Consider the following 26,496-nt stretch of genomic DNA (forward strand, 5'->3'; position numbering starts at 1 on the left):
AATCTTGGCGACTGGAGAGATGGCTCAGCCGTTAAGAGCACTGACTGCTCTTCCCAAGGTCCTGAGTTCGAATCCCAGCAACCACATGGTAGCTCACAACCATCCGTAATGAGATCTGATGCCCTCTTCTTTCTGGTGTGTCTGAAGACAGCTACAGTGTACTTACATATAATAAATAGATAAATCTTAAAAAAAAAAAGAAGAAGAACAATCTTGCCGGGAAATCGTGTGTGTGTGTGTGTGTGTGTGTGTGTGTGTGTGTGTGTGTGTATGTGTACGCATGTTCCTGTGTATGTAGACACACATATGCAGGTCCATGTGGAGGGAGAAGTTGATGTTGCAAGTTTCCTTCGATGCCTTCTCCACTTTATTTACAGAGACAGAATTGCTCACCAAATCCAGAGCTCACTAACTCCAGCCAGTCTACTCTGGAATCTCTTGATCAGCCAAGCCACCATGCTCACCTGCTCTAGGAGTGTTCTGGGATCCAAAAACTAATTCTTACACTTGTAACAAGTTCTTTATCCACTGAGCCATCTCTCTAGCCCTGAAATCACTTTTGATGTTGTTGTTGTTGGTGGTGGTGGTGGTGTGTGTGTGTGTGTGTGTGTAGGTACATGTGCAACAGCACATGAGAGAGGTCAGAGGTCAATGTGGGGGAGTTAGTTCTCTCTGTGTTCACATGATGGGATCTAGGGATTAAATTTGCCCTGCTTTCTTGGCAAGCTCCTTTACCCATTGAGCCATTTTGTTGCCCTTCCTTTTTGTTGTCGGTTCTTTTGTTTGTTAGTTTTTATTTTGAGACAGGATCTTGACAGGTGACCCTGGTTGATCATTTACCCAGTAAGTACCCCAGGATTTCCACAGTCTCTGTCTCTTGAGTACTGGCATTATAGGTACAAATGAACCACCTCCCTGATCTTAAAATCACTTTCACTGATAGGAAACATTTTCTTAGGATTATAATTAGTGCCATGTTTTCACCTGATAAAACAATTTCATTTTACTCAGTGGTAATACTGGATTACCAAATTTAATCGGCTATCATATTTTGTATTTACCAATACAGATTTTATGGAACTATTCACCCTATATATAATTAGCTGCATAAAATCTTTGGGTTTTTCCCCCCATTTGGCTTTAAAAGTTTAAAATATTTCAAAGTAGTTTCCTATGTGCTGTGTTTGTGATGTGTTCACACACCTGTGTGGTCAAAGAGGGTGCTGGCATCGTTATCAGCCTCTTGTGGAAGCAGAGTTCTTGTTCTGCTTGTGAGCCTAAGCCTTTAACAGCTAAGCCATCTCTCTCGTGTTGGAGCTCCTGTTTGTTAACTAGGCTGGCAGCCTGTGCGCTCTAAAACCTCTCACCTCCTCCTGCCTCAGTGCTAGGATGGCAGACTTTGGAGGGACCATACTTGGCTTTTTCCAGGAGTGCTGGGATCTGAATTTCCATCTTCCGACTGTGCCTCATGTGCTCCTGAGCTCTCTCTCCAGCTCCCATAAAATATTGGAGGCCCGAAGTGCATGGCGATACACACTGTAATTTCGCCACTGGCCAGATTTAGTTATGAGGACTGCAACAAGTTTGACGAAAGCATGGGGTACATAATAAATCTCACACCTTCCTGAGCTATAGGATGAAACCCTGTCTCAGAAAGATAAAAAAAAAATAGGGCAGGCTATACAATTCACGTGCACATACAAAATAAGTAAATAAATAAAGAAGTTATAAGAAATAAATAAATTTGGGCCTCTAAGATGGCTTAGTGGCACTTGTTAGCAAGTCTGACAACCTGGGTTCAATCCCTGGGACCCACATGGTAGAGAGGACTGGCACCTGCAAGCTTTTCTTCTATCTCTTCACACAAAACACATAAATGTGCTTTTTTAAGTTGCCCTGGATTTATTGAAAATATTCATTACAGACTAGATTCAAACAGCTTCACCAGGCATTTTGAAACTCGTCCCAACTGTAGGCTGAGTGACCTGCAGGTTGGAGAGACCCGTTCCTTGGTGACGGAATTTACCTCAGTTATCTCCTGATCTAGGACTGGAAACCTGCAGAACATGCTTATCTGCCATCTCTCTCTCTTCCTCCTGCATCTTGATAGAGCTCTGGCAGGACCTCTCTGAATCTGTTTCATCAGATGTGTGACAGCCTGCTATCTTGTTGTGGGGAGGCGGCTGGGGGAGGGAGCAGGACATGGAACATAGTTTAAAGCAATCTCCTCACACAGGCCCCTGATAGTAGGGAAGTCATTACCCAGGCTTGTTCCTGTTGATAACCCTCAGCTGCCCTCTTCACAGTCTTTGTGTAAACGTGTCTCACGTTGGTGGGTCTTGTTAAAAAAAAAAAAAAGTGGTTTTTGATTTGTTTTGTTTGTTTTTTAGAAAAAAATGTAGAAGAAAGAGACACTACTGAGTCTCAAAGAAAAGAAGTAATGATAGGGAAAAAAAGTACTAAAATTTTTAGGTCTTTTTAGAAAAATTTTGCTAACTCTGGTGTCTAGATAAAGATAACATGGAGAGAAAGAGAGAAAATGTCTGAAGATAAGGTCTGCGTCACCTCTGAGAAATCAGAAACAGATGGAAGAGTGCCAGCAAATAAGAGGGGGCCAGGCAGTGGGGGAGAGCAAACAAACCCACCCCACTGGGTGTGTGTGCTGCTCAGGCCAGAGACAGGGAGGGCTCAGAGGAATGAGAAGAAAGAGAGGCTAGTTCGCCTGAGGCTGCTTAGGCCTATCCCATCAGGGACTGTGGAGAATTTTGTCACAATTAAGCAAAATTAACTAATGAGATCAACTATGTTGAGACAATCTTTTTCTTCTTCTTCTTCTTCTTCTTCTTCTTCTTCTTCTTCTTCTTTCCTTCTCCTTCTCCTTTCTCCTTCTCCTTCTCTTCTTCTCTTCCTCTTCTTCTCCTCTTCTTCCTCCTCCTCCTTCTTTTTTAAAGATTTATTTGTTTATTTTTAAGTATGTGAGTACATGGTCACTGTCCTCAGACACACCAGAAGAGGGTATTGGATCCCATTACAGATGGTTGTGAGCCACCATGTGGTTTCTGGGAATTGAACTCAGGACCATCTAGAAGAGCAATCAGTGTTCTTTACTGCTGAGCCATCAAGACCGGACAAGATTCTTTTTTTTTTTTTAAGTGAATGTTTTTTAGTTTGGATTTTTTTGAAATCGTATCTTACTGTGTATTCTTGGCTGACCTGGAACTCATGGTGTAGACCAGGCTGGCTTTAAACTTGGAAGACTTTCCTGCCTCTGCCTCCCTACTGCTGGCAGGTACTTGGCCAGTCTTGGCAAATAAGACTGTTAAGACAACAGCAATCGCTGGGCAGTTGTGGTGGCGCATGCCTTTAATCCCAGCACTTGGGAGGCAGAGGCAGGCAGATTTCTGAGATTGAGGCCAGCCTGGTCTACAGAGTGAGTTCCAGGACAGCTGGGGCTATACAGAGAAACCCTATCTCAAAAAACCAAAAAAAAAAAAAAAAAAAAAAAAGACAACAGCAATCATACTTAAGGCCTAACCTCATGTAATCTTTAACTTACTTTCCAAGTTGTAACCTTGTAACTTTCCGAAAATCTCACAATCAAGACGGTAAACTTTTTTGATGGTTAAAACACATCTGAACTGTGACCTAGTATGACAAAGATTGCTTAGATCCATGACTAAGCAATTGCTTAGATTGCTGTTTTTTTTTTCTTTTTTTTTTTCATTTTTTTTTGGGGGGGGGGAGGGTTTCCAGACAGGGTTTCTCTGTATAGCTCTGGCTGTCCTGGAACTTACTCTGTAGACCAGGCTGGCCTCGAAATCAGAAATCTGTCTGCCTCTGCCTCCTAAGTGCTGGGATTAAAGGCAAGTGCTACCACTGCCTGGCTAGATTGCCGGTATTTTTAGATTTGTGAATGTGTGTATGAATGTTCTGCATGTATGTGTATCTGTGCACCACATGCATACTGGTGCCCCAACAAGGCTAGAAAAGGGTGTCAGATCCCCTGGAATTAGAGTGACAGTAGTGAGGGGCCATGTGGGTGTTTGAAACCAAACCTGAACCCTCTAAAAAGAGCACCTAGTGATATTAATGGTTGGCTGAGTCATTTCTGCAGCTCAAGTCTATAGTTTTAGCTCATCAGCCTCTACCCATATCTGGGGCATCTCAGGAACCAATCTAGGATCAGATTAACTAAATGAAACAAAGTTCCTTAGAAACATTTTAAACAAATGTATCTCTAGAAACTGTTGCCATTATACATGCCATTGACAAATCGCTTAAAGCTGGGCATAGTGGGGTGCGAATTCAATCTCAGCAGTCAGGAGGTAGAGACCGAAAGGTTAGGTGTGGTAATACCTGGACTCAAGACTACACATGAGGGCTGGTGAGATGGCTCAGTGGGTAAGAGCACCCGACTGCTCTTCTGAAGGTCCAGAGTTCAAATCCCAGCAACCACATGGTGGCTCACAACCATCTGTAACAAGATCTGACGCCCTCTTCTGGAGTGTCTGAAGACAGCTACAGTGTACTTACATATAATAAATAAATAAATCTTTAAAAAAAAAAAAAAAAAACTACACATGACTATACGCGACTATTTCAAACAAACAAAAACCGTTTTTAATGAATCACTAACTTGACTGAACTGATATCTTGAAAACCTCTTTTCTGGGGGAGGAGGTTAAGGTGTCTCTAGTGTCCTAAATTGGCTTTGAACTTACTCTGCACCTGAAGATGACCTTAAACTCCTGACCCTTTGCTTCCACATCTGAGTGCTAAGATTATAGGCATGCAATGTCACACTTGTTTTTGCCACGTTGGGATGGAATACATGACTTTGATAAAAGGCAAGCACTCTTCTCCCAGCTTTCCCACTATGCCTCCTCCCAGACTCCACAAGCCTATGGTAATTTAGAGGAGCCATTACAAGCCCTGCATACTGAACATGGAGCTGCAAGAGTGGACATTAGCCCTGCTGCAATGTGGTTTTGCTTTGGTCTGATCTTTTCTGGCTGTTTTCCTGTTCCCCACTTCTGGAATGTGAATGCTTTCTCCACACCATTGTTTAATGGAAGAACATAACTTGTTTTTCATTTTACAGGAGCATCTAGGAAGACTGACCCAAGTCTCAGATCTTTGAACAAAGTTAGAACTGTTAAGTCAAGCAAAAGGGTGCATATCTGTAATCCCAGCACAGGAATGCAAAGGCAGGAGAACCAGAAATTCAAGTCTGCTATGTAGTGAGTTCTAGGCTCTCCTGAGGCTGTCTCCCAAGTGTTGGGACTAAAGGAGGGTACCATCACACCATGCTGTGTTAATTTTTATTGTTAACTTGATTAGATTAAGAAATAAATGCCTGGGGCATTTTTTGAGGTATTTTGGGTGTGTCTCTGCCTTGTGTTTCCAGAGATGATTAACTGAGGAACAAGAACCATCCTGAATGTAGCCGGCACCATCTCATGGGCTTGGGTACCAGAGTGAATAAAACGAGGAAAATGAGACAGTAGCTGAGTCCCAGCTTTTATCTCTCTCCCTCCTGATCTGCCCAGATGTGAACAACTGCATTAGGCTCTAGCTACCATATCGTCCCTGGCCAACACAGAAGATTGTACTGTCTCAAATAGCAAGCCAGTCATCCCTCATCAAGTTGCTTCATCACAGCAACAAGAAAAGTAACTATGGGAAGGCAGTGGTCGTGCACGTCTTTAATCCCAGCACTAGGGAGGCAGAGGCAGGCAGATCTCCAAATTGGAGGCCAGCCAGATGAACACAGAACTCTGCCTCCCCAAAGTAATAACTAGCCCTTTCCCATGCCTCCCCCCCCCTTTTTTTTTAGTTTGAAACAGGACTTTGTTAAATTACTTAAGTTGGCTTCAAACTTGCTATACAGTTTAGGAATATTTGCTGAATTTGCAATCCTCCTTCCCCAAGCTGCAGAGTAGCTGAGATTACATCCATGTGTCTCCATCCTCAGTTTGGGCCCCTGTTGTAGCATTCAAGTGGCTGTCTATATGTGAGTGTGATGTGTGAATGTACCTGTTAAGGAAAGATATATATGTGTGCTACAGGGATAGAATTTAGGTCACCAAGATTGTGGGCAAGTGCCTTTAAGCCACTGAACTATCTCACCACCACCAGTATTTTTCATAAGGAAGTAGAAAAGATGGCCAGGCACACTGATACACTTCTTTAATCCCAGCACTTAGGAAGCAGAGGTAGAGGCAGGCAGATCTCTGAGCACCAAGCCTGCCTGTTTTACAAAGTGAGATCCAGGGCAACCAGGGCTACACAGAGGAAACCCTATGTAAAACTTAAGATTTATTTAGTGTTTTTCTTTTTGAGACAGGCTCTCACTATATATCCTTGACCTGCCCAGTGTTGGATATGTATATCAGCCTCACAGAAATCTTCCTCCCTCTGCCTCCAGAGTGGTGGGATTAAAGGTGTGCGCCAGACCATACCTCGATAGTGGTTTTGAGACATGGCTTAGAACTCGTGTGTAGTTGAGTGGATTTCCAAACTGTGAAATTACAAACTACAAATAACGAGTGAAGTGTTTCAAGATGTTAGAGGTGGAGAATCTGCATGAGGTACCATCAAATAAAGAAAGCAGATAAGAGACATGGGACACCAATGACAGGATTGTATGTTTTTCAGATGTAGAGGAAGAGGACACTTTTCTTGCGCTACTATTACTGGATTCTAGGAAACCTTAAAACTTTGTCTAATTACTGATTCCAATTAAATTATGGCTTGTCTGGACTAGCAGGATGTTAAGAGCGATGGTGTTTGTGTGTGTGTGTGTGTGTCGCCGTGTGTTGTTTTGACAGGGTTTTCTTAGTAGCTCAGATTGGCCTTGAATCCACTAAGTAGCCCACAGAGGCTGATATTTATTTATTTACTTATTTATTTATTTATTTATTTATTTTTTTAAGACGATGCAGGGCCGGCTTATCCTCCCACAGTAAGTCACACGCAGCAGTGGACGACGTCGCTGCGGACCTCCACGTCATCCTTCCCTCTCTACTCCTGCGGTGCGCTGCGGGACACGGGCGGCAGGGCCTGGGCCTTCACCTGCACCCCAAAACCGGTCGGCCGGGCTGCGCCCCGCCCCGCGGCGCCTCCCTAGCGGGCTGCGCAGGAGGGCGTGTGCCCCGGGCCGGGTTCTGTCCCCGGGTCTGACGCTGGTGCGGCCCCGCGGAACCTGCTGCGACCCGCGCTTCGCATCCCCGCTCCCCAGCCCCGGGCCCAGGCGCCCCCGCACGTCAGCCCGCGCGTCAGCCCCGCCGACGCCGCCTCCAGAGCAGCAGCAGGGCCGCAGCCCCCGCGCTGCCTGCGGGAGGGGCGCGGCCTGGTCACGTGACGCTCGCAGCAGCCCGGCCCTGGTCACATGGGCCGCGGCCACTGCGTCAGTCCCAGTCCCGGCTGCGGGAGTCGAGTCGTCGCCGCCGCCGCCGCCACCGCCGCCCCCAGCGGACGGGGCGGGGATCTTGGTGCCAGGGCCCCGTCAGCCCGCCCCCGCCTCAGTCACCCGTCCGGGGCTCGGCCGGGCCGTCATGGAGCGGGGCGGAACCCTGGCGTCCGCGGTGTGAGGTGCGCCGCCTCGGCTCCCCGTGGCCTCCGGATCGGCCGCTGCCCCTCGCCCCAGGCAGCCGGTCGCCGCCTCCTGGGCGGGCCCGAATGCGCGTCCGGTGAAGGTGCAGGCCGGGCGCCGCCGCCGCCGCAGCCGCGGTCGGGAAATGGTTCGGGCCTAGCGGAGCGGGGACTGGAGGTGAGAAGCCGCCTGACTGCCTGCCTGACTGACTGACTGACGTCTGAGGCGCGGCCGCGCCGCGGGGAAGGCGAGGCTCCGGCCGCTGACGCTGGCGGAGACCCGCGGGGCGGGGGGCCCCTGGATCCGGCTTCGCCCTACGTTTTCTCGTCCCACTTTCTCTCCGAAATCAATTTCAAACAAGAAAAATCATTTTTTTTTTCTTTAAAGGCCAAGCCGTTCCCATCCGACATTCCAGACGCCCATCATCTGGCCGTTTCTTCTTTTTTTCCTCCCCCCCCCCCCCCGTTGTCCCTTCCTCCATTCCTCCCTTTGATTCGGTCGGCGGATTTATCCTTTGAAAAATTTTTCCTTCGTCTGACTCAAGTCATTCCTAGTTAAAGAGAAAATAGGCCCAGATTCTGGCTATCATTTCTCAACTAGTTCTCGCCTTCCTTCTCGCGATCCTGCGCACCTCCCCCCACCCCCACTCTCCCACCTCCCCTCCACCGAAAGAAAAAAAAAAGGGGGGGAGGCTGGGGGGGTGTTAATTTCCGTCCTTGATGGTCGATGGGGTTTGAGTGGAAAAATGGGAACCTGGGTTGGAATAGGAGAAACCCTCCTTCCCGCTCGGAACCGGCCTGGTACCTGGCGATCGCCATGGCCGGGCTTTGGGTATTGATGTTTAGGCCTCCCCAGCTGCCTGTGCGCAGGGTTAATCTCGTAATTGACGTCAGTGCTTTGTTCCTTCCACTTTGCTGTTGCTTCCCACTCTCTGAGAACGGATCATGGGGTACAGGAGCCCAGGGTGTTTGTGGGGTCTCCTTATTAGGCTTTTCATTCACAGATGACACCTTTATGGGGAGTCGAGAGCCCTGATCTGAAAATGGTTGTGAGTGAAGTTCGAACCAAGAGTTCGATTCAGGGTTCTCCGAGTTTCGTCAGTTGCAAGTCAGAATTCTGGTTTTTCTTCCCCGCTGAGGTTTTAAACTGAAGCTAGCCTCCTTTCCAGTGCCGGAATCTAAGCCCTAGGTGCCCGTGAATAGGCTGTTTGTGTGACATTTAAAATGTGTGCTTTTTGTGGAGCCGAGGTGGTGGTGGGGGGAGGTTCAAAGCTTAAAGCTTTGTTTCCATGTTGATTCTCCGAAGCTTTATAAACTCTTTTGTTTGGATGGTCCTTTTAACTTATCAGTATTGAAATGTTTATGAGATTCTTTTTAATTCGAGATTTGATGAGAAGCTGATGTGGACCAAGAGGAAGCCTAGACTCTGTCGTCTTTGGTCACATATGCGTAAAGAAGTGTTGGCAAGTGGCCACTTGGTTTTTAACAAAGCTGGCTTCTTCAACTTCTTCAGGTTTATGTTCCTTATTGTCACTAACTTTCGCAGCCCTCAGTCTCCAAACAAAAAGTCTCAAAAAGTTGTTTTTTAAAAAGTTATTTTCAAAAAGTTGCCTTTCATGATGAACTTCCTGAAAACCTAGACGCAGTCTGTTTTCTTTTCTTTTTAAATGAATACCAGCAGTTGTCATTCAGTTTGTGGCTATCTGCAGGCTGATTTTTGTTGGCTCTGTAGGAACAGTAGGCACATTTTAAGTAAAATTTTGCTTCAGGTGGAGACAAGGTAGGGAGTCTTGAGAATAGCCAAAAGCCAAATCTCTACTGTTTGGTTGGGGTGGGGTGGGCTTAGAGGTGTGTGATTTGGATCAAGCTGCACAGTTTGGGGGTGTAAGGTGACATACAGTGCTTGGTGAAGTTGTGTGATTAATTCCTATAAAGAGAATGTTTTTATTTTAGTTAATGTTCTGTATGTCATAGTTTTACATTCAGATTCATGTGGTCTCTTCTGTCTTCAGGTTACTGCATCCCTTTTGGAACAATGATTCCACTTGCATGTTGTGATTTTCTTAAAGATCTACTGTAGTGTCTTCAGAGTGAGTTTATTCTAACTCTCTATCCTCTCCAGTATTTATGTAGTTAGATTGAATTTGATAGCATTTTGAGGTTGGAATAGTTTATCTATCCGATCTAAGAGTTTACAGGTAACCTAAAGTTAGATGAACAAGTAAGTGATCAGTATCTGAAAGGAGGGAAATGGGGATTAGCTTCAGAAAGTGCTATGGAAGATGAAGACTGCTAAAAGCTATGGCTCTACTTATTTATTTATTTATTAATCTATTTATTTTTGAGGTAGTAAGGTAGAAGTCATGGTTTTATGTGTACCTGAAAAGAACAAAGAAAACAGGTGTTTAACAGGTATTTCTTCTTCTTGACTACTTATTGGCCTAAAATGGAGTTCAAAATGTATGGAAACTTCCCCCTTTTTTGTAGTGCCTTTCATAAAAATCAAAGGTTTTTGTTTTGTTTGTTTGTTTTTTTTTTTTTTTAAAGATATGTTTTTTTTTTTTAAGATTTATTTATTTATTATATGTAAGTACACTGTAGCTGTCTTCAGACACTCCAGAAGAGGGCGTCAGATCTTGTTACAGATGGCTGTGAGCCACCATGTGGTTGCTGGGATTTGAACTCTGGACCTTCGGAAGAACAGTCGGGTGCTCTTACCCACTGAGCCATCTCACCAGCCCGTTTTGTTTGTTTTTGAGACAGGATCTCATTTTGTATCCACAACTGGATTGAAACTTGCTGTATGTAGACCAGGTTGGCATTGAACTCATAGAGATCCACCTGTCTCTACCTTTCAAGTGCTGAGATTAAAGGTTTGTACTACTATACCCAGCTTTTAATTTGGCCTCCCAAATTACAAGCATGTCTAGATTCCACAAACATTCTAGATAAAAATCTTTGCTACATGTTATAAATAAGATTTTGCAGCTTTCTGTAGTCCTCATATTTTTACTTTTTTTAGTTCCTCTGAAAAATTGAAACAATGAATTCATTTCTGGGAGAGTGTTTGCTAGTTGTTACTGTGAATACATTGTAGTTAAAGGTTCAAATCTGAGTAGATACACTTCTTTGTTACTTTGTTACTCTTATTAGCCATCTTGTTACATTTGGAGTGACACTATCTAGTACATGGGATAACAATAATAAATATCCTTTTTTTTTTTTTTTTTTTCCCCCTTTTTTGGTTTTTTGAGACAGGGTTTCTCTATGTAGCCCTGGCTGTCCTGGAACTCCTCTGTAGACCAGGCTGGCCTTGAAAATATCCCTCTAATTAACTCTTGCCTTACCACCTGATCCATTTAGCTTGATGTTCATTTTCACTGGCAGTTTTTATTTTGTTTGTTTTGTTTGATACAAGTCTTCTGTGTCATTTTGGCTTCAAACTTTCAGCTCTCTTCCTGTCTCAGCCTCTTTCTTGAGTTCTAGGACTATAGACATGACCACACCTTGAGAATTTTAGTGATACTGACACACAGAGAGAAGGAGAGCCAAGTCAATTTAGTTCTGGTTCAATTTAGTTTTATTTAGATGTTGGAATTAGCTTTTAATCTTATTTTTAAATTAAAAAAAATTTTTTAGACAGGGTTTATATAGCCCAGTCTGTCCTCAAACTGAATGTGTAGCTGGTGCTGGCCTTGAATTTCTCTCTCTCTCTCTCAATATATATATATATGAATATATATATGTATGTATGCATGTATTTTTTTTTGCCTTTTCTCCCCTCTGAGTATCACAAAAATATATTTAGCAAAAAGTTTCATATGAAAATGTCCATGAGCCAGTTCTACACCACAGCCTGATGGGCCCTTTGGGGAGTTTCTTGGGGCCCTTTTGGACTCCTCTGCTAAACAGCCATTGTTTAGACACTTAGACACAAGGTGTCTGACATGATGTTGCTGTCTCCTTGTATGGCCACCATTTTGATGTTATCCTGTTGTCTACTAATTGTCATCTCCACACACTCACTCACAAGATTCATGGAAGGGCCCAGTAGTATTTCTTGAGCATGTCTGCCAGCATTAGCTTCAATGATAACTTCTTGTCTATAAATTTCTTCAGTTTGGGAGGGTGGCCCTTGTTTTTGGTAACTCATGGTTTAGCAAGATGTGGAAGGACTGATTGGACTGACCTTGAATTTCTGGTCCTCTTGCATCCATCTCTTAAATGGTGGGATTACTGTGAACCACCATGGTTTAAGATTCGTAGATTTTTTTTCTTTTTACATTTTTGTTGTTTTGTTTTGTTTTTGTTTTATTTAGACAGGGCTGTCCTAGAACTCATGGAGATCTGCCTACCTCTCTAGTGCTGGGATTAAAGATATTCACTACCAAGCCAGGCTTTTGAAATTCCACAGCCTGGGTTGTGCTGAATGTATGTATCTCTTTGGTTTTATATAGTACTTCTGGTCCTTGTATTTTCTATATGTTATAATTATATGAGTAAGCTAGATTTAGCTCACATTAGAAGTGTTTTTTCTGTTGGCTTTTTGAGACCAGGTCTCTTGTATAACCCAGGCTGACTTGAACTCATTTTGTAGCTGAGGATGACTTTGAACTGTGATCTTTCTACCTATGTCTCCGTACTTTTAATGGGCAGAAGAGGTAGTGTTGTGCACTTCTCCACTCCTGAACCTTCAACCTGGTTTCTCATTCATCTGCCAGTTGATTATCAAGTCCTGTAATCCTGTGTGGCCAAACTATGTGGTCATTGCTTCCTCCCTTACTTCTTACCATACTTGCTATTATCTTATTTCCTCTATACTGTTGTTTTCTTCCTTAACTTCTGAGACTGCTGTTGTTCTTAGCAGTCACTCTCCTTTTTTTAAAGAAAATTATTTATTTAGAGACAGGATCTCTCTATGTATCCCTGGCTGTTCTAAATCTTTATGTAGATCAGGCTGGCCTCAAACTTGGAAATCTGCCTGCCTCTGCCTTCTGATATAAAGATATGCACCACTATGCCTACTCCTTTGCAGACTCTTCATTCTCTGATTAACTCTTTGATTTTGGTAGCTCTGGAATTTTTTTTTTTTAAATTTATTTTAACACTGGTGTTCTGATTCCATGTATGTCTGTGTGAGGGTGTCAGATCCCCTAAAACTGGAATTATAAACAATTGTAAACTGCCATATAAGTGTTGGGATTTGAACTTGGGTCCTTTGGAAGAATAGCCAGTGCTTTTTTTTTAAAAGATTTATTTTTATTATTATTTTTAATGTATGTGAGTTCACTGTAACTGTCTTCAGACACACCAGAAGAAGGCATCCGATCCCATTACAGATGGTTGTGAGCCACCATGTGGTTGCAGGTAATTGAACTCAAAACCTCTGAAAGAGCAGTCAGTGCTCTTAACCACTGAGCCATCTCTCCAGCCCCAGCCAGTGCTCTTAACCGCTGAGTTTTTTTCTCCAGCCCTGGTATAATCTTGGACTTCTCTATTTATTCTTCTGATTTGATCACTTTTTAAAAAAAAAAATTCTTTAGTTGTTGCTTACTTTCCATTGCTGTGACAAAATGTCTGAGTTAAACAACTTAAAATAGAAAATGTTTTGGGGCATGTTGTAACTTTTTTTTTTAATGTTTATTCTGTGTCATTGTATGTTGGAAGTGTGCAACCTGTTTGTTTTAAAGATTTATTTGTTTATTTATTTATTTTATGTATGTGGGTACACTGTAGCTGTCTTCAGTCACACACCAGAAGAGGGCATCAGATCCCAGTACAGATGGTTGTGAGCCACCATGTGGGTGCTGGGAATTGAACTCAGGACCTCTGGAAGAACAGTCAGTGCTCTTAACCGCTGAGCCATCTCTCCAGCCCATGTTGTAACAGCTTTAATCCTAGCAATTCTGGAGGCAGTGACAAATGGATCTCTGTGAGTTTGAGGCCTGCCTGGTCTACATGAGTTACAGGCCAGCTAAGGCTATATGGTATGACTTTGTCTCAGGAAAAAAAGAAAAGAAAAGAAGAGAACAGAACAGAACAGAAAAGAGAGAGAAAGAAAGAGAGAAAGAGAGAGAGAAAGAAAGAAAGAGAGAGAGAGAGAGAGAGAGAGAGAGAGAGAGAGAGAGAAAAAGAAAAGGAAGATTTATTTTGCTTCAGGGATCCAGAAGTTTCAGTGCGTATTTTTTGACTGTTATTTTTGGGACTGTGGTGAGGAATTATATCATAGTAGAGGGTCAGAGTGTCAGAAACCAATTCACCTTATGGCAGCCGTGAGGAAGAGAAAGGAAGGGAAAGAAATGAAGGAAGGGAGCGAGACCCACAAAGATATCCCTAATGACCCAGTTTGCTTTCACTAGGCCCTGCCTTCTAAAGCCTCTGCCATCCCCAGTGATACAGACTGGGGATTAGGCTTTTAGCACAAGAGCCTTTGGGGACTGCCTAGATCTAAACCATATTATCTTATCAAGAAGTCAAGAATGGTTGCATCCAAGGGGTTTAAGATGGGTTCAGGAGTAGTTCTTTATCATTTGAGATATCTTCAGTTCTCTATTGCTGCAACCTGAATTTATCATCTGAATTTAAAATGTTAGGTTTCCTGTTATCCTAGTGAGAGTAGGCCTGGCTCTTAGTCCCAAATCCATTCTCACACTGTCTGCTTTAGTGGTCTGTCTTGTATTAACGTACAGCTACATTAAATGAAAGAAATGGAGTAAAAGGCATCTATACCATTTATTTCTTGTCTGTCTAATACACATATACCATCCTTTTTCCGATATAGAATACATCTTTAACATATTCTAACTACATGCATCAGCAAACCACTTCATTCTTTTGTAGGTTATTTAGCAAATTTACCTTAACAAACACATTTAAAGGTTACTGTTCTCTTAGATACTGATATTAATATCCTCTTAAGAGTTTATTTTAATTATTATTTTTTTAATGATTTGTGTGTTGTGTCTGTCCCCTGGAACTGGAGTTAGAGGCAATTTGAGCTGCCCAACATAGGTGCTAAGACCCAAACTCTGGTCCTCTGGAGAACAGGTAACCATCTCCTCAGTCCCCAATAGCCTCTCATTTACAGGTCTGAAAACTGTGAGCTAAAGACTAAGTGTGATTATTTCTGACATAGCTGATAAGCAGTGGAGGGGGAACAGCTTGCTAGGTTGGATTGGGTTTGGTTTTACAGTATTGAAACTGCACTCAGGATTTATGTATGGTAGGTAGGTCCTCTTCTACTGAGCTAAGTCCACATTTCTGAAATATCTCTTTTAGGGAAGGTGTTAGGTATTATTCTCAAGCTTACACTGATCTTGATGTTACTGGATACATGGTAAGAAAGCCATGTGATCTAAGCAGCAACTGTATTGATTTAATTGCAAACTGAGAAATAGAGTGACTTCTTTTTTGTTGTTGTTGTTTTTTGTTTTTTGAGACAGGGTTTCTCTGTGTAGCCCTGGCTGTCCTGGAACTCACTCTGTAGACCAGGTTGGCCTTGAACTCAGAAATCCGCCTGCCTCTGCCTCCCGAGTGCTGGGATTAAAGGCGTGCAGCCACCACGCCTGGCGAATAGAGTGACTTCTTTGGTTAGTCAAGTAAAGATTTTATGTTTTGTCAACTGAAAGGTTTTCCTTGTTTTTTGTTTGTTTGTTTTTGCTCTGTCTTATATTAAAATTAACACTGGAGGGATATTTGGAAAGGTTCGGTGAGTACAGTTCTGTGTTGTTTTAGTAGTTAGCTGACAAGGGTCAGTGAACTATGGCCAGTAGACCCAACGTAACCTGCTGCCCGTTTTTGTGCAGCCTTTGAAGTAAGAATGGCTTTTATATTTTTATTTTGTTTTGTATTTTTAAATAGTAGCAGAGTCAAAAGAATGTTATTTGGGAAGAGAATATTATAGGGGGCTCAAATTTCAGTGTCCATAAATAAGATTGTATTGGAACTTAGTCAACTCATGTGTTTATGTATTGTCTGTGGCTGAATTTTGCTGCTCTGAGGACAGAGTTGAGTAACTGACTCTATGAACTGCCAAGCCTAATGTACTATCTGTCCTTAAAAAGGTTTGGTGATTCTTGCCTTAGCAGATCAAATAGGTTGTAATGGATATATGGGAATGGCTCTGATGTAAATTACAAGGTCTCTAGTTTACTGTGGTGGCTGTTGGGGGTTTTGTTTATAGGATATACACACACATATATACACATGCACTATTTGCGCACATAATATGCATCACATAATGTAGTAGGTAAATGTAGTAGGTATCTTACATAATATGTAATATTGAATATAATTTTTTTTTTTCGAGATAGGGTTTCTCTGTATAGCCCTGGCTGTCCTGGAACTCACTTTGTAGACCAGGCTGGCCTCGAACTCAGAAATCCGCCTGGAATTAAAGGTGTGCTCCACAACACCCAGTTGAATATAACATTTTATATTGAATAATGTATATAAAATTTATAATTATATAGCATAACAGGTATTACTATACCATATACCATATAAAACAGGTAGAGGCTGAGCATTGTCTTAGCTGTCTGCTGTATTCTTAGGGTAAGGTCATAGTTCACATGTCTGTTTTAGTATAGCTCTGTGAATTGGGTGCAGTCCAGAAATACAGAAGTTGAGATAAGGCTAGAAGTGGTCAGATCACTATGAATATATAGCTATTTCATCTCTTTATGCCTTCACCTCCAAATTCTCCTCTTTTCTTTGCTTTGGGGAATGCCACCACTGTCCTAATTTTTTCCTATAACTTGTCCCTCTTCTGTCTTACTTATCACATCTGACAGGAATCCAAGATTCTACTTTTTTAACACACTTGAATTTAACCTCTTTTCTTTTCTTTTTTTTTTTTTTGTATTTTTTTTAATATTTATTTATTTTTTATTAGATATTTTCTTTATATACATTTCAAATGCTATCCCAAAAGTTCCCTATACCCTCCCTCAACCTCTTTTCAATATTAAATTAAGTTTTCATTTCTTAGCATTACTTTCTGTTTTTAAAAGTTTATTTTTGCCTAGCAGTTTTGGCTCATGCCTTTAATCCCAGTATTTGGGAGGCAGAGGCAGGAAGATCTCTGAGTTGAGGCCAGCCTAGTTTACATAGTGAGTTCCAGGACAGCCAGGGCTATACAGAGAAACCCTGTCTCAAAAAACCAAAAAAAAAAAAAAAAAAAAAAATATGGAACCCAAGGCTGGGGATATAGCTCAGTGATAGATTACTCTCCGTGTGTGTGTGTGTGTGTGTGTGTGTGTGTGTGTGTGTGTGTGCATGCACGCGTGTGTATGTGTATATATGATATATGAATATTATGTATTTAAATATAATATATAGTATGTAATATTTTAAAAATATAAAATAAGTCCTAATGCTACATATTTTCATACTTAAATGTTGCTCTAGTTTTTGCAAAAGTCATTTGTTATACTCTTATTTTAAACTTGGGTTTGAGGTTTTGTTATATAAGCTATAATGATGAATTTATGGCTATTTCAATATGTATACTATCTTTAATCATTTTGAAGTCAGCACTTAGACTCTGGGATATTTCATTTTTACTGAGATAGTATCCTTTGCTGTAAGATTTGAGAGGCAAACTTACTGGTCAGTACAGGCCCTGAATGTTCTCATTCGTATGTCTTTTGTTTTGCATCTCGGCTCCTCAAACCTATTTTCTAACTACACTTGGTCCACATTCATTTCCAGGGTATGTCTTTCCTCCCTGTTCTTCATATTTGTTGCACAGGGTCTTTGCCTACAACTCACATAGCCCTCTTCTTTTATCCTGCCTTTAATCAGGCTAGCTACAACCAAAGATGCTAGCTTTCATTTCAAAGATGAAAGGACCTTTCATTTCATTTCATTTCTTTTTTTTAAAAAAGATTTATTTTATGTATGTAAGCACACTGTGGCTGTCTTCAGACACACCAGAAGAGAGTATCAGATCCTATTACAGATGGTTGTGAGCCATCATGTGGTTACTGGGAATTGAACTCAGGACCTTTGGAAGAGCAGTCAGTGCTTTTTTTTTTAGTCTTGTCTAGTATATGGCCTAGTATATGTACTAAGTAGTTGTTGAATTAAGTACAGGGTTAACACTGCTTTATACTTCCAGGCTGGGGATGTAGCTTAGGTGGTGAAGTGCTCAGCACTCCCAAGTTCTGTCTGTAATCCCAGTTCTCCCACAGTTTGAGAAGTGAAGACAGGAGGATCAGAAATTTAAGGTCATCTTAAACAACAAATCTAGTTTGAAGCTAGTTTGGATTATATGAGACCCTATCTCAAACAATCCACATTTATCTGTCTATGTATGTGTGTATGCATCCATACATATGTGTTTATAAGTTCAGGTATCCTAGAGAGGCAGCATTTATTTGTATTTGGTGAATTTTACACGATTATTCCCCTCCCCCCCTTTTTTTTCTCTCATTTGTTTGAGACAGGGTCTCTCTCCATAACCCTGACTGTTCTGGAACTCATTATATAGGCCAGGTAGGGACTAAAGACATTCGTTACCATGTCTAGTAAGCATAGGGCATTAAGGAAAAGTAAAAATTGATTGTTTCCTTTTTTTTCTTTTTTTTTTCTCTCTAAACATAGTCTCTGCCAACTTTGAACTTTTGTTGATTGTCCTGTTGATTGTCCTGCCTTGCTTCTTGAGTGCTGGGATTGCTCACGTGTGACAGCACAACTGACAGTGCATGTCATTTTTTTGTGTACAGATGTGGTTTTTTACTAGATATAAGCTTTCAGAACAGTTGCCTTAAAAACAAAATTTGCAAATTGTTATTGTCAATGCTCTTATTGAATAATAATTATTTTAGGAAAAGCCTTACCTCTTACTTTTCTCAGATGTCGAAGTAGAGAATAAGAGTGACATGGTGCTCTGAGCCCAGCCTTAGTGAGTACTCCTGATATAGTCTGTCTTTTTGAGGCAGTAACCCTTCAGTTGTGACTTTTATAAAAATCACAATTTGTTTTGAATTTCTGTATGCTAGTCACTAAGTTAAGCATTGAGGGAAGGAAGTAGAAATTAAAATACTAGCCACGTCGTTAGTTGTTCTCCAGGTCCTGTGATATGGGAATGGGTTCCTACTAAGGAGATGAAGTAATAGTAAATAATACACTAACTCTACTGGAGCAAAGTGCTAAGTGTCAAAGAGATACAAAGAAGTGCTTTGAGAATTAAGTGACGTTAGTGACACAGAAGTCTTCGAAGGTTCTTAGAGGAAATGGGTGTGTGGTGTTTATGGTGGATGTATTGGAAACTGGGAGGATAAAGGACTTCCATCTTGGTATAGAGAACAGTCTTGAGTACAGATGTGGCTCTGAACGTATGTAGGTTATTTTCATAGTCATACTTTTTTTTTTGGTTTTCTGAGACAGGGTTTCTCTGTGTAGCCCTGGCTGTCCTGGAACTCACTTTGTAGACCAGGCTGGCCTCGAACTCAGAAATCTGCCTGCCTCTGCCTCCCGAGTGCTGGGATTAAAGACGTACGCCACCACGCCGGCTCATACATTTTGTTTTGTTTTATTTTTCAAGACAGGGTTATTCTGTGTCACTCTGGAACTCGCTCTGTAGACCAGTCTGGCCGCGAACTCAGAAATCCACTTGTCTTTGCCTCTTGAGTGGTGGGATTAAAGGTGTTGCTACCACTGCCCAGCCAGACTCATAAAATTTTTTTAAAGGTTTATTTATTTATTTTATGTATGTGCGTACACTGTAGCTCTACAGATGGTATGAGCCTTCATGCGGTTGTTGGGAATTGAATATTTAGAACCTCTACTCATTCTGGTCGGCTGCTCACTCAGTCCCTGCTTGCTCAGGCCCAAAGATTTATTTATTAACATTGTAGCTGACTTCAGACACACCAGGAGAGGGTATCAGATCTCCTTACTGGTGGTTGTGAGCCACTATGTGGTTGCTGGGATTTGAACTCAGGACCTTCAGAAGAGCCATCTCACCAGCCCAAGACTCATACAGTTTAAAGGGTTTATACAATAAGTAAAATAGGTAAAGTTGAATAATGAGAATTTTAGAGCAGAATAACTTACTTTTGAGACAGGGTCTCACTATATATTAGCCCTAACTGGCTAAGAACTTCATCTTCTTGTTTCTACCTCCCAAGTAACTACATAAAAGTCCCAAATGAGACAACTTTTGTTTTGTTTTGTTTTTACTTTTTTGTCCTTTTGAGACTAGATCTTTCAATGTAGTCTGGAGTTCTCTGTATAAACCAGGTTGGCGTTGAACTCACTGACATCTGCCTGCTTCTGCCTCTCCAGTGCTCAGATTAAAGATATGTACCATCATAAAGAAGAAAAATATATTTAAATGCTGATGGATAGGATTAAAAGGATTCAATAGAGGGGAAGAAGGTGAAGTTGTTTCAGAGATGGCAGGAACTATTGGAGATCCAGAAAATAGCAAGTTGCAGGAGATAGTTTTTGATAAGAAGAACTATTTCTTTGTAGTTTTTCATAATCAGGAGGAACGAAGAGAATAGGCTCAGATGATGACATTTTGAGAACTGATAGGAGATAGGGTATTACTTCAAATTTTGTTGTTTTTTTTCAAGGCAGGGTTTCTCCATGTAGCCCTAACTGTCATGAAACTGGCTCTATAGACCAGGCTAACATTGAACTTAGAGATCCACCTGTCTTTGCCTTCTGAACGCTGAGATTAAAGGTGTGCACCACACACCTGACCCCTGTCTTTTAATTTTAATATTCTGTTTCTTGATCTTTGTCTCATAAGAGAAAGTTACTTGTGGAATAAGTTAGGACCAGGGGAAATCACAGGACTCAATGGGATACTTTTTGAAATAGAGAGGAGAAAGACTGCAACTTTGAGGAAGCCTTGAACCTGGTTGGGAATGATTTATGAGACAGGTTAATAGAAAGTTGAGGTAACACATAGACATTTGACTAAGAGCTGGGTGTGCTACTACAAATCTGTTTTCCCAGCAGTTGAGAAGTGGAAGCAAGAGGATCAGGAGGTCATGGTTATCCTGAGCCATTTTGAAAACAGCCTGGGCTACATGACACCTCAACTTAAAAAAGAAGGAAAAGAAAAAGAAAGTTTTGTTTTGTTTTGTTTTGTTTTTTTGTTAAAGATTTATTTATTGATTATATGCAAGTACACTGTAGCTGTCTTCAGACACTCCAGAAGAGGGAGTCAGATCTCGTTGTGATGGTTGTGAGCCACCATGTGGTTGCTGGGATTTGAACTCCGGACCTTCGGAAGAGCAGTCGGGTGCTCTTACCCACTGAACCATCTCACCAGCCCAGAAAGTTAATTTTAATTAAGAAAATAGAAATGACATGCTAAGGAGATAACTCAGTGGGAAAGTCTCCCAGGACTCGGGTAGGAAGAGGACAGGCAGATATGTATAGCTCCTCTGTTAAGTGAGATATCCTGGCTCAAAAAAAAAAAAAAAAAAAACTGTAAAAAGTGATTGAGAAAGTCACCCAGAATGCTGGGTGGTGGTGGCACACGCCTTTAATCCCAGCACTTGGGAGGCAGAGGCAGGCGGATTTCTGCGTTCGAGGCCAGCCTGGTCTACAAAGTGAGTTCCAGGACAGCCAGGGCTACACAGAAAAACCCTCCCTCGAAAAACCAAAAAACAAAAAACAAAAAAGAAAAAAAAAGAAAGTCACCCAGAGTTGACCTCTGACTTCCATAGGTACACATGCATGTATCCATACAAGTACAGCACACAAAACAGCAAAGTGCTATAGAATCATTATCTTTGTTTTAATAATTTTTACTGTATTTTACATCTGAAGTTTAGAGAGGAATGGTAAGCTCAGTCGTGGATTTTGTTTGTTTGTTTTTGCTTAGCATTACTGAAGCACTTATTAATTGTCCAGCACTGAGAAGACAATAGAGACTAAAAGCTGTACAGCTCTTAGCGCTGACTCTTGGGCCAGAGCCCTTCTGTCTAACACAGTGTCTCGGGACCTGATGTTTTGTTAGTTTGGCTTCCATCTCCAGGTGTGCACTCTTTGTTTCCTTACCTGGCAGGAAGTGATCTCTTCACAAGTTCTCATGGGTAGAGAAATCCTGCAAATGAGGCCATGAGGGGTTTTGGGTCCATGAGGCTTTGTGCTTTAACATAGTATGTTTTGGTAAAGTTAAAGTCAAGTAGCAGTTGTTTGAAAATAATTAAAATATCAGCTCAATTCCCATTTTGACATTTGGAGTTTAAACCATCAATAATCTGGTAGTTGAATGGCCCACTTTTTTAGTAGGATAATTGTTAGAAGGTAGTAATGGAGGTGGAGACATAGCAGATTCTTCACTTGAAAGGGCTGTGTTAAAGCAATACTTTACTTGTTTGTTTGTTTGTTTGCTTAGAGACAGGGTCTTTCTATATAGCCCCAGCTGTCCGGAAATTATGTTTGCCATGCCAGCTGAACTCACAGACATCCACCTGCCTCAGCTTTCTTTCCAAGTGCTAAGATTAAAGGCTTGCATTGCCATGACTGGCCCAACATAATTTTAAACTATTTACAATTTTTAACTTAAAATTTATTTTAAAAAATATAAAATTAATGACATTTATAAAAAGTAGATTATTTCTGATTAATTGGGAATGCATATTTAGATTTTTATTTTTACCATATGCTTCTTGGATTATTTTCAATTAAAAAAGCTTATTTTGGTGGTTAGAGTGCTCAGGGTTTAGGAGCACAGTCTGCTCTTCCAGAGGACCCAGGTTCAATTCCCAGTACCCACATGGCAGCTTCACAACAGTCTTTAATTCTAGTCCAGGGGATCAAATACCCTCATCTGCTTCATAGGATCCTGCTTGTATGTTATAAATAAGTACACTGTAGCTGTCCTCAGATGCACCAGAAGAGGGCATCAGATTTCACCACGGGTGGTTTAAGCCACCATATGGTTTCTGGGATTTGAACTCAGGACCCCCGAAGAGCAGTCAGTGCTTTTAACTGCTGAGCCAATCTCTCCAGCTCTAATCTGCCCTTTAGATTCTAGATAACTTTGTATTGGGGCAGGGCCTTAATTCAAGAGTCCTAACTGAAACTTGATTGTTAATGCAGTAACATTAATTTGTCAAAATATGCTAAAGGATATTTTCTGTTTTTTATCCTCTGACAACAGTATTTATCCTCTATAACAGTATTTTTGTGTACTTCAGTAGGTTATATATTAGCTACACTAGAATATTATACACAAATATAAGAAACAACCTGAGGGCCAGGGGAGTGGCTTAGTGGGTAAAAGCACTTATTCCCAAACCTGATACTTTTAAGGTTAATCTCTGGAATTTACCCAGTAGGAGTACACACATACACACCCCAGAATGTAAAAAATCTTGTATTTAAAAAGAAACAACTTGTTTCTTTTCCTCCAGGGAGCCACTGAAGATCCCATTGTCATCATGGACAGCTGCCCTGCCCAGTGTTAACTGGTATTGTAAGAACAGGCCCAGAGTTTCCCTTCTGGTGAGGGGGCTCCTGATGCTAAGATCTGCATCTTTAACCTGGGACAGAAGAAGGCAAAAGTTGATGTATTTCTACTTTGTAGCTACAGGGTGTCAGATGATTAGAGCAATTCTCTTCTGAAGCCCTGGAGGTTGCCCATATTTGTGCCAACAAATACATGATAAAAAGTTATTGCAAAGATGACTTTAATATTTGAGTGAGACTCCAACCTTTTTATACCACCCAAATGATGTTATCCTGTGCTGGGCTGACAGGCTCCCGACAATTATGTGCCTTTGGGAAGCCCCCAGAGCACAGTGGCCAGGGTTCACATTGGCCAGGTCCTTCTGCATGCACCAAGCTGCAGAACGAGGAATCTGTGATTGAGGCTCTGAGTAAAACCAAGTTCAGGACCCCATATCACCAGAAGATCCACATCTCAAAGAAGTAGGCTTTACTAAGTTTAATGCAATGAATTTGAAGACATGGTCACTGAGAAGTGGCTCATTCCTGATGCATGTGGAGTCAGATATATCCCCAGTTGAGGTCCCCTAGACAAGTGGCAGCCCCTGTACTCCCTAGGGCTTCCACAGTGCTCTCCTGTACTCTACCAAATTATGTTCTGTAAGAAATCTCACATCTAGTCTGAAGAAAATAAAAAGAAACAACTTGAACACAATTTGAAATCTCTCTCTCTCCATGCATTATTGTTGAGAAATGTTGTGTGTATGTATGTATACTCTGTGCATGTTTGGTGTCTGATGAAGCCAAAAGAGGGTGTCAGATTCCCTGAGCTGAATGAAGTTAAGGACATTTGTGAAATACTGTGTGGATTCTGGGAACTGAACCTTGGACCTCTGTAAAAACAGTGGTGCTCGTAATCATAGAGCCTTCTATTCAGTCCCAAGAATATACTAGTTTTACTGATCATCGTAAATAAGTGAGAAATGTTTTCCTGGTCTGATTAACTTCTGTTTTCTTTTTCCTCTCTCTCATCCTCTCCCTCTCTCCACCTCTTCTTTGTTGTTTTGTTATTGTGGGCGGTGGTGGTTGTTTTTTGTTTTTGTTTTTGTTTTTTGAGACAGGGCTTCTCTGTGTAGCCTTGGCTATTCAGTAGACCAGGCTGGCCTTCAACTCAGAGATCCACTTGTCTCTGTCCCCCAAGTGTTGGGATTAAAAAAGTTTGCCAGACTTGACTTCTGTTTTCTTATTTGGTTTAAAATAGTTTCCACAGATATATACTGATTTTCCCCTTTGGTTGATCTGTTTCTTTGTGCCTCTCTTTTTTCCTCTTTTAAAACAAAATCAAGATAGAGGTTTAATCCCTATTTCAACTTGAGGGACAGGAACAGCAGAGGTCCTGGTGTCACTCACTTAGCATTTTGTAATCTCTTTCATTATTGTCTGTTAAGACAAAGGTCTCTGCTGTTCATAAATAAATATATATTCCTCTCTGTTTATTCTAGTGACAATATAGTATTATCATGATTGCAGAAATGACAGTCCTATTTTTTCCTTTGACCACAAATAAGTTTTCTTTTTAATACACTTTTAGTTATACTTACCAACACATGCTAATTTTAGATTCACTGAAAGCCTTGGTTTGCCATTTATTAAGGCATTAATTGAAATATTAATATATTTAGAGTAGAAATGTCGTTTTCTAGGGAATCTAGAACAACAGCAAAGCTGAGGTCAAACTGCCATAAGGATGGACATCAAAGAAGCTGTGTTTGGGACAAAAAGAAATCAAGATAAGGTAGATGCAAAGTAGAGAAAAAAGCTGGACATAGGGGTGTGGGTGGTAGATGGGAGTGGGTTATGTGCCACCAAAGGTATGGCCAGTTAGCGCCGTGAAGAGGAAGGACTGACAGGTGGGTTTAAGAAAATCCTTTCCCTCTGAATGTGCAGGTTTTGACTCACTTTCAGATAGCAGAGTATTTGAAAAATTGTCATGATTTGTGTAGAGGAATTGAAGATGCTTGCCTGGGTTCTGTTCCTAGCACTGGAAAAAAAAATGAGGTTGTTTTGAGAAGCAGGTTTCTCATATTGTAGCTAATGTTTTCTTTCTGGGTGACTGTGGAAGATGATAATGCCTAGTGCCAGAATCCCATTTCAGCACTAACTAACACCTGTTAACTACCTAGAAGTTGACAGAAATTGAAATGTCCATTTGGAGTGTTAAATTGACAGTCAGTACAGAATGTTCAATTTTTATTTTTGTGATGTAAAAATTGTGCTTCTCCTCATAGCAACATGAACCGTGAAGACCGGAATGTGCTGCGCATGAAAGAAAGGGAAAGGCGGAATCAGGAAATTCAGCAGGGTGAAGACGCCTTCCCACCTAGTTCTCCTCTCTTTGCTGAGCCATACAAAGTCGTAAGTTATCTTCCTTTGAATATTTTTTTACCCTACTTATATGACGTTTGTGCTTCTAGGGTTCTTATGTGTTTTTTTGTTTTTTGTTTGTTTGTTTGTTTGTTTGTTTTGGTGTGAGTGTGACTCTTCCAGGCATATTCTCAGGTCTCTTCAGAGGACAGAAGGCAATATCAGGTGCCCTGAATCTGGAGTTACAAGCAGCTTTGAGCCATCCTACATGGGTGCTGGGAACCGAACTCAGGTCTTCTGGAAGAGCAGTACATGCTCTTAACCATTGAGCCATCTCTTTAGCCCAGTGCATGCCTTTAATTGAAGCATTCTGTGAGGTGGATACAGGCTGGATCTCTGAGGTCAAGGCAAGGCAGACTACACAGAGCAACACTGTCTCAAAAGAATTTTTTTTTTTTTTTTGGTTAGTGAACCTACAGTATCTACTGTTGACTATGTATTCTGTATCCTTTGGTTATACCATCCATCTACCATATCGACAGTCACAGATGCTGTGTTTCCCTGTTTCTTGCCTGTGCTTATTTAGTAGGTACCATTGACTGTTAGTATGTTGGGATGTTTCTTATATATGTTCATCTGGGTTATCATAGATTAAATTCTCTGATATTTCTTCTAATATATTTATTTAATCATTATCAGTTGCATTGAAGCATGTCGTTAGAGGTGTTCAATAAAGAGCCAAGTACCCTTAATCACTGAGCCATCTCTTCAGACCCAGTAGCTATTTTTTCTTAAAATTATTTATTTATTTTATGCATATGAGTACAGTGTAGCTGTCTTCAGACACCAGAAGAGGCCATCCAATCCCATTCTAGTTGGCTGTGACCCACCTTGTGGTTGCTGGGAATTGAGCTCTGGACCTCTGGAAGGGCAGTCTGTGTTCCTAACTGCTGAGCCATCTAGCTAGTCCCCGATTGCTATTTTTTTTTTTAAAGATTTATTTATTTATTATATGTAAGTACACTGTAGCTGTCTTCAGACACTCCAGAAGAGGGCGTCAGATCTCGTTACGGATGGTTGTGAGCCACCATGTGGTTGCTGGGATTTGAACTTCGGACC

The 26,496-nt window shown here is 41.4% G+C and overlaps 1 protein-coding gene and 1 pseudogene across 4 annotated transcripts in view; both read left to right on the forward strand.

The window, feature by feature from the left end:
- Positions 1-7,281: 7,281 nt before the first annotated feature.
- Aff4 (AF4/FMR2 family, member 4) overlaps positions 7,282-26,496 on the forward strand; it is a 71,191-nt gene continuing 51,976 nt past the window's right edge. For 2 of the 4 annotated variants that reach the window (NM_033565.2, NM_001363331.1), the window contains exons 1-2: positions 7,409-7,771; positions 25,302-25,428. In NM_033565.2, coding sequence (NP_291043.1) covers positions 25,306-25,428 — 123 coding nt within the window. In that variant the 5' untranslated portion in view covers positions 7,409-7,771; positions 25,302-25,305. Of the gene's footprint in view, positions 7,772-24,716; positions 24,809-25,301; positions 25,429-26,496 lie in introns of all 4 variants that reach the window. The other 2 variants (XM_030246443.1, XM_011249331.3) reach the window with 2 other exon arrangements.
- Gm32048 lies at positions 21,874-24,091 on the forward strand (annotated as a pseudogene).

This window comes from Mus musculus, chromosome 11 (genome assembly GCF_000001635.26).
Source record: "Mus musculus strain C57BL/6J chromosome 11, GRCm38.p6 C57BL/6J".
NCBI lineage: Eukaryota > Metazoa > Chordata > Mammalia > Rodentia > Muridae > Mus > Mus musculus.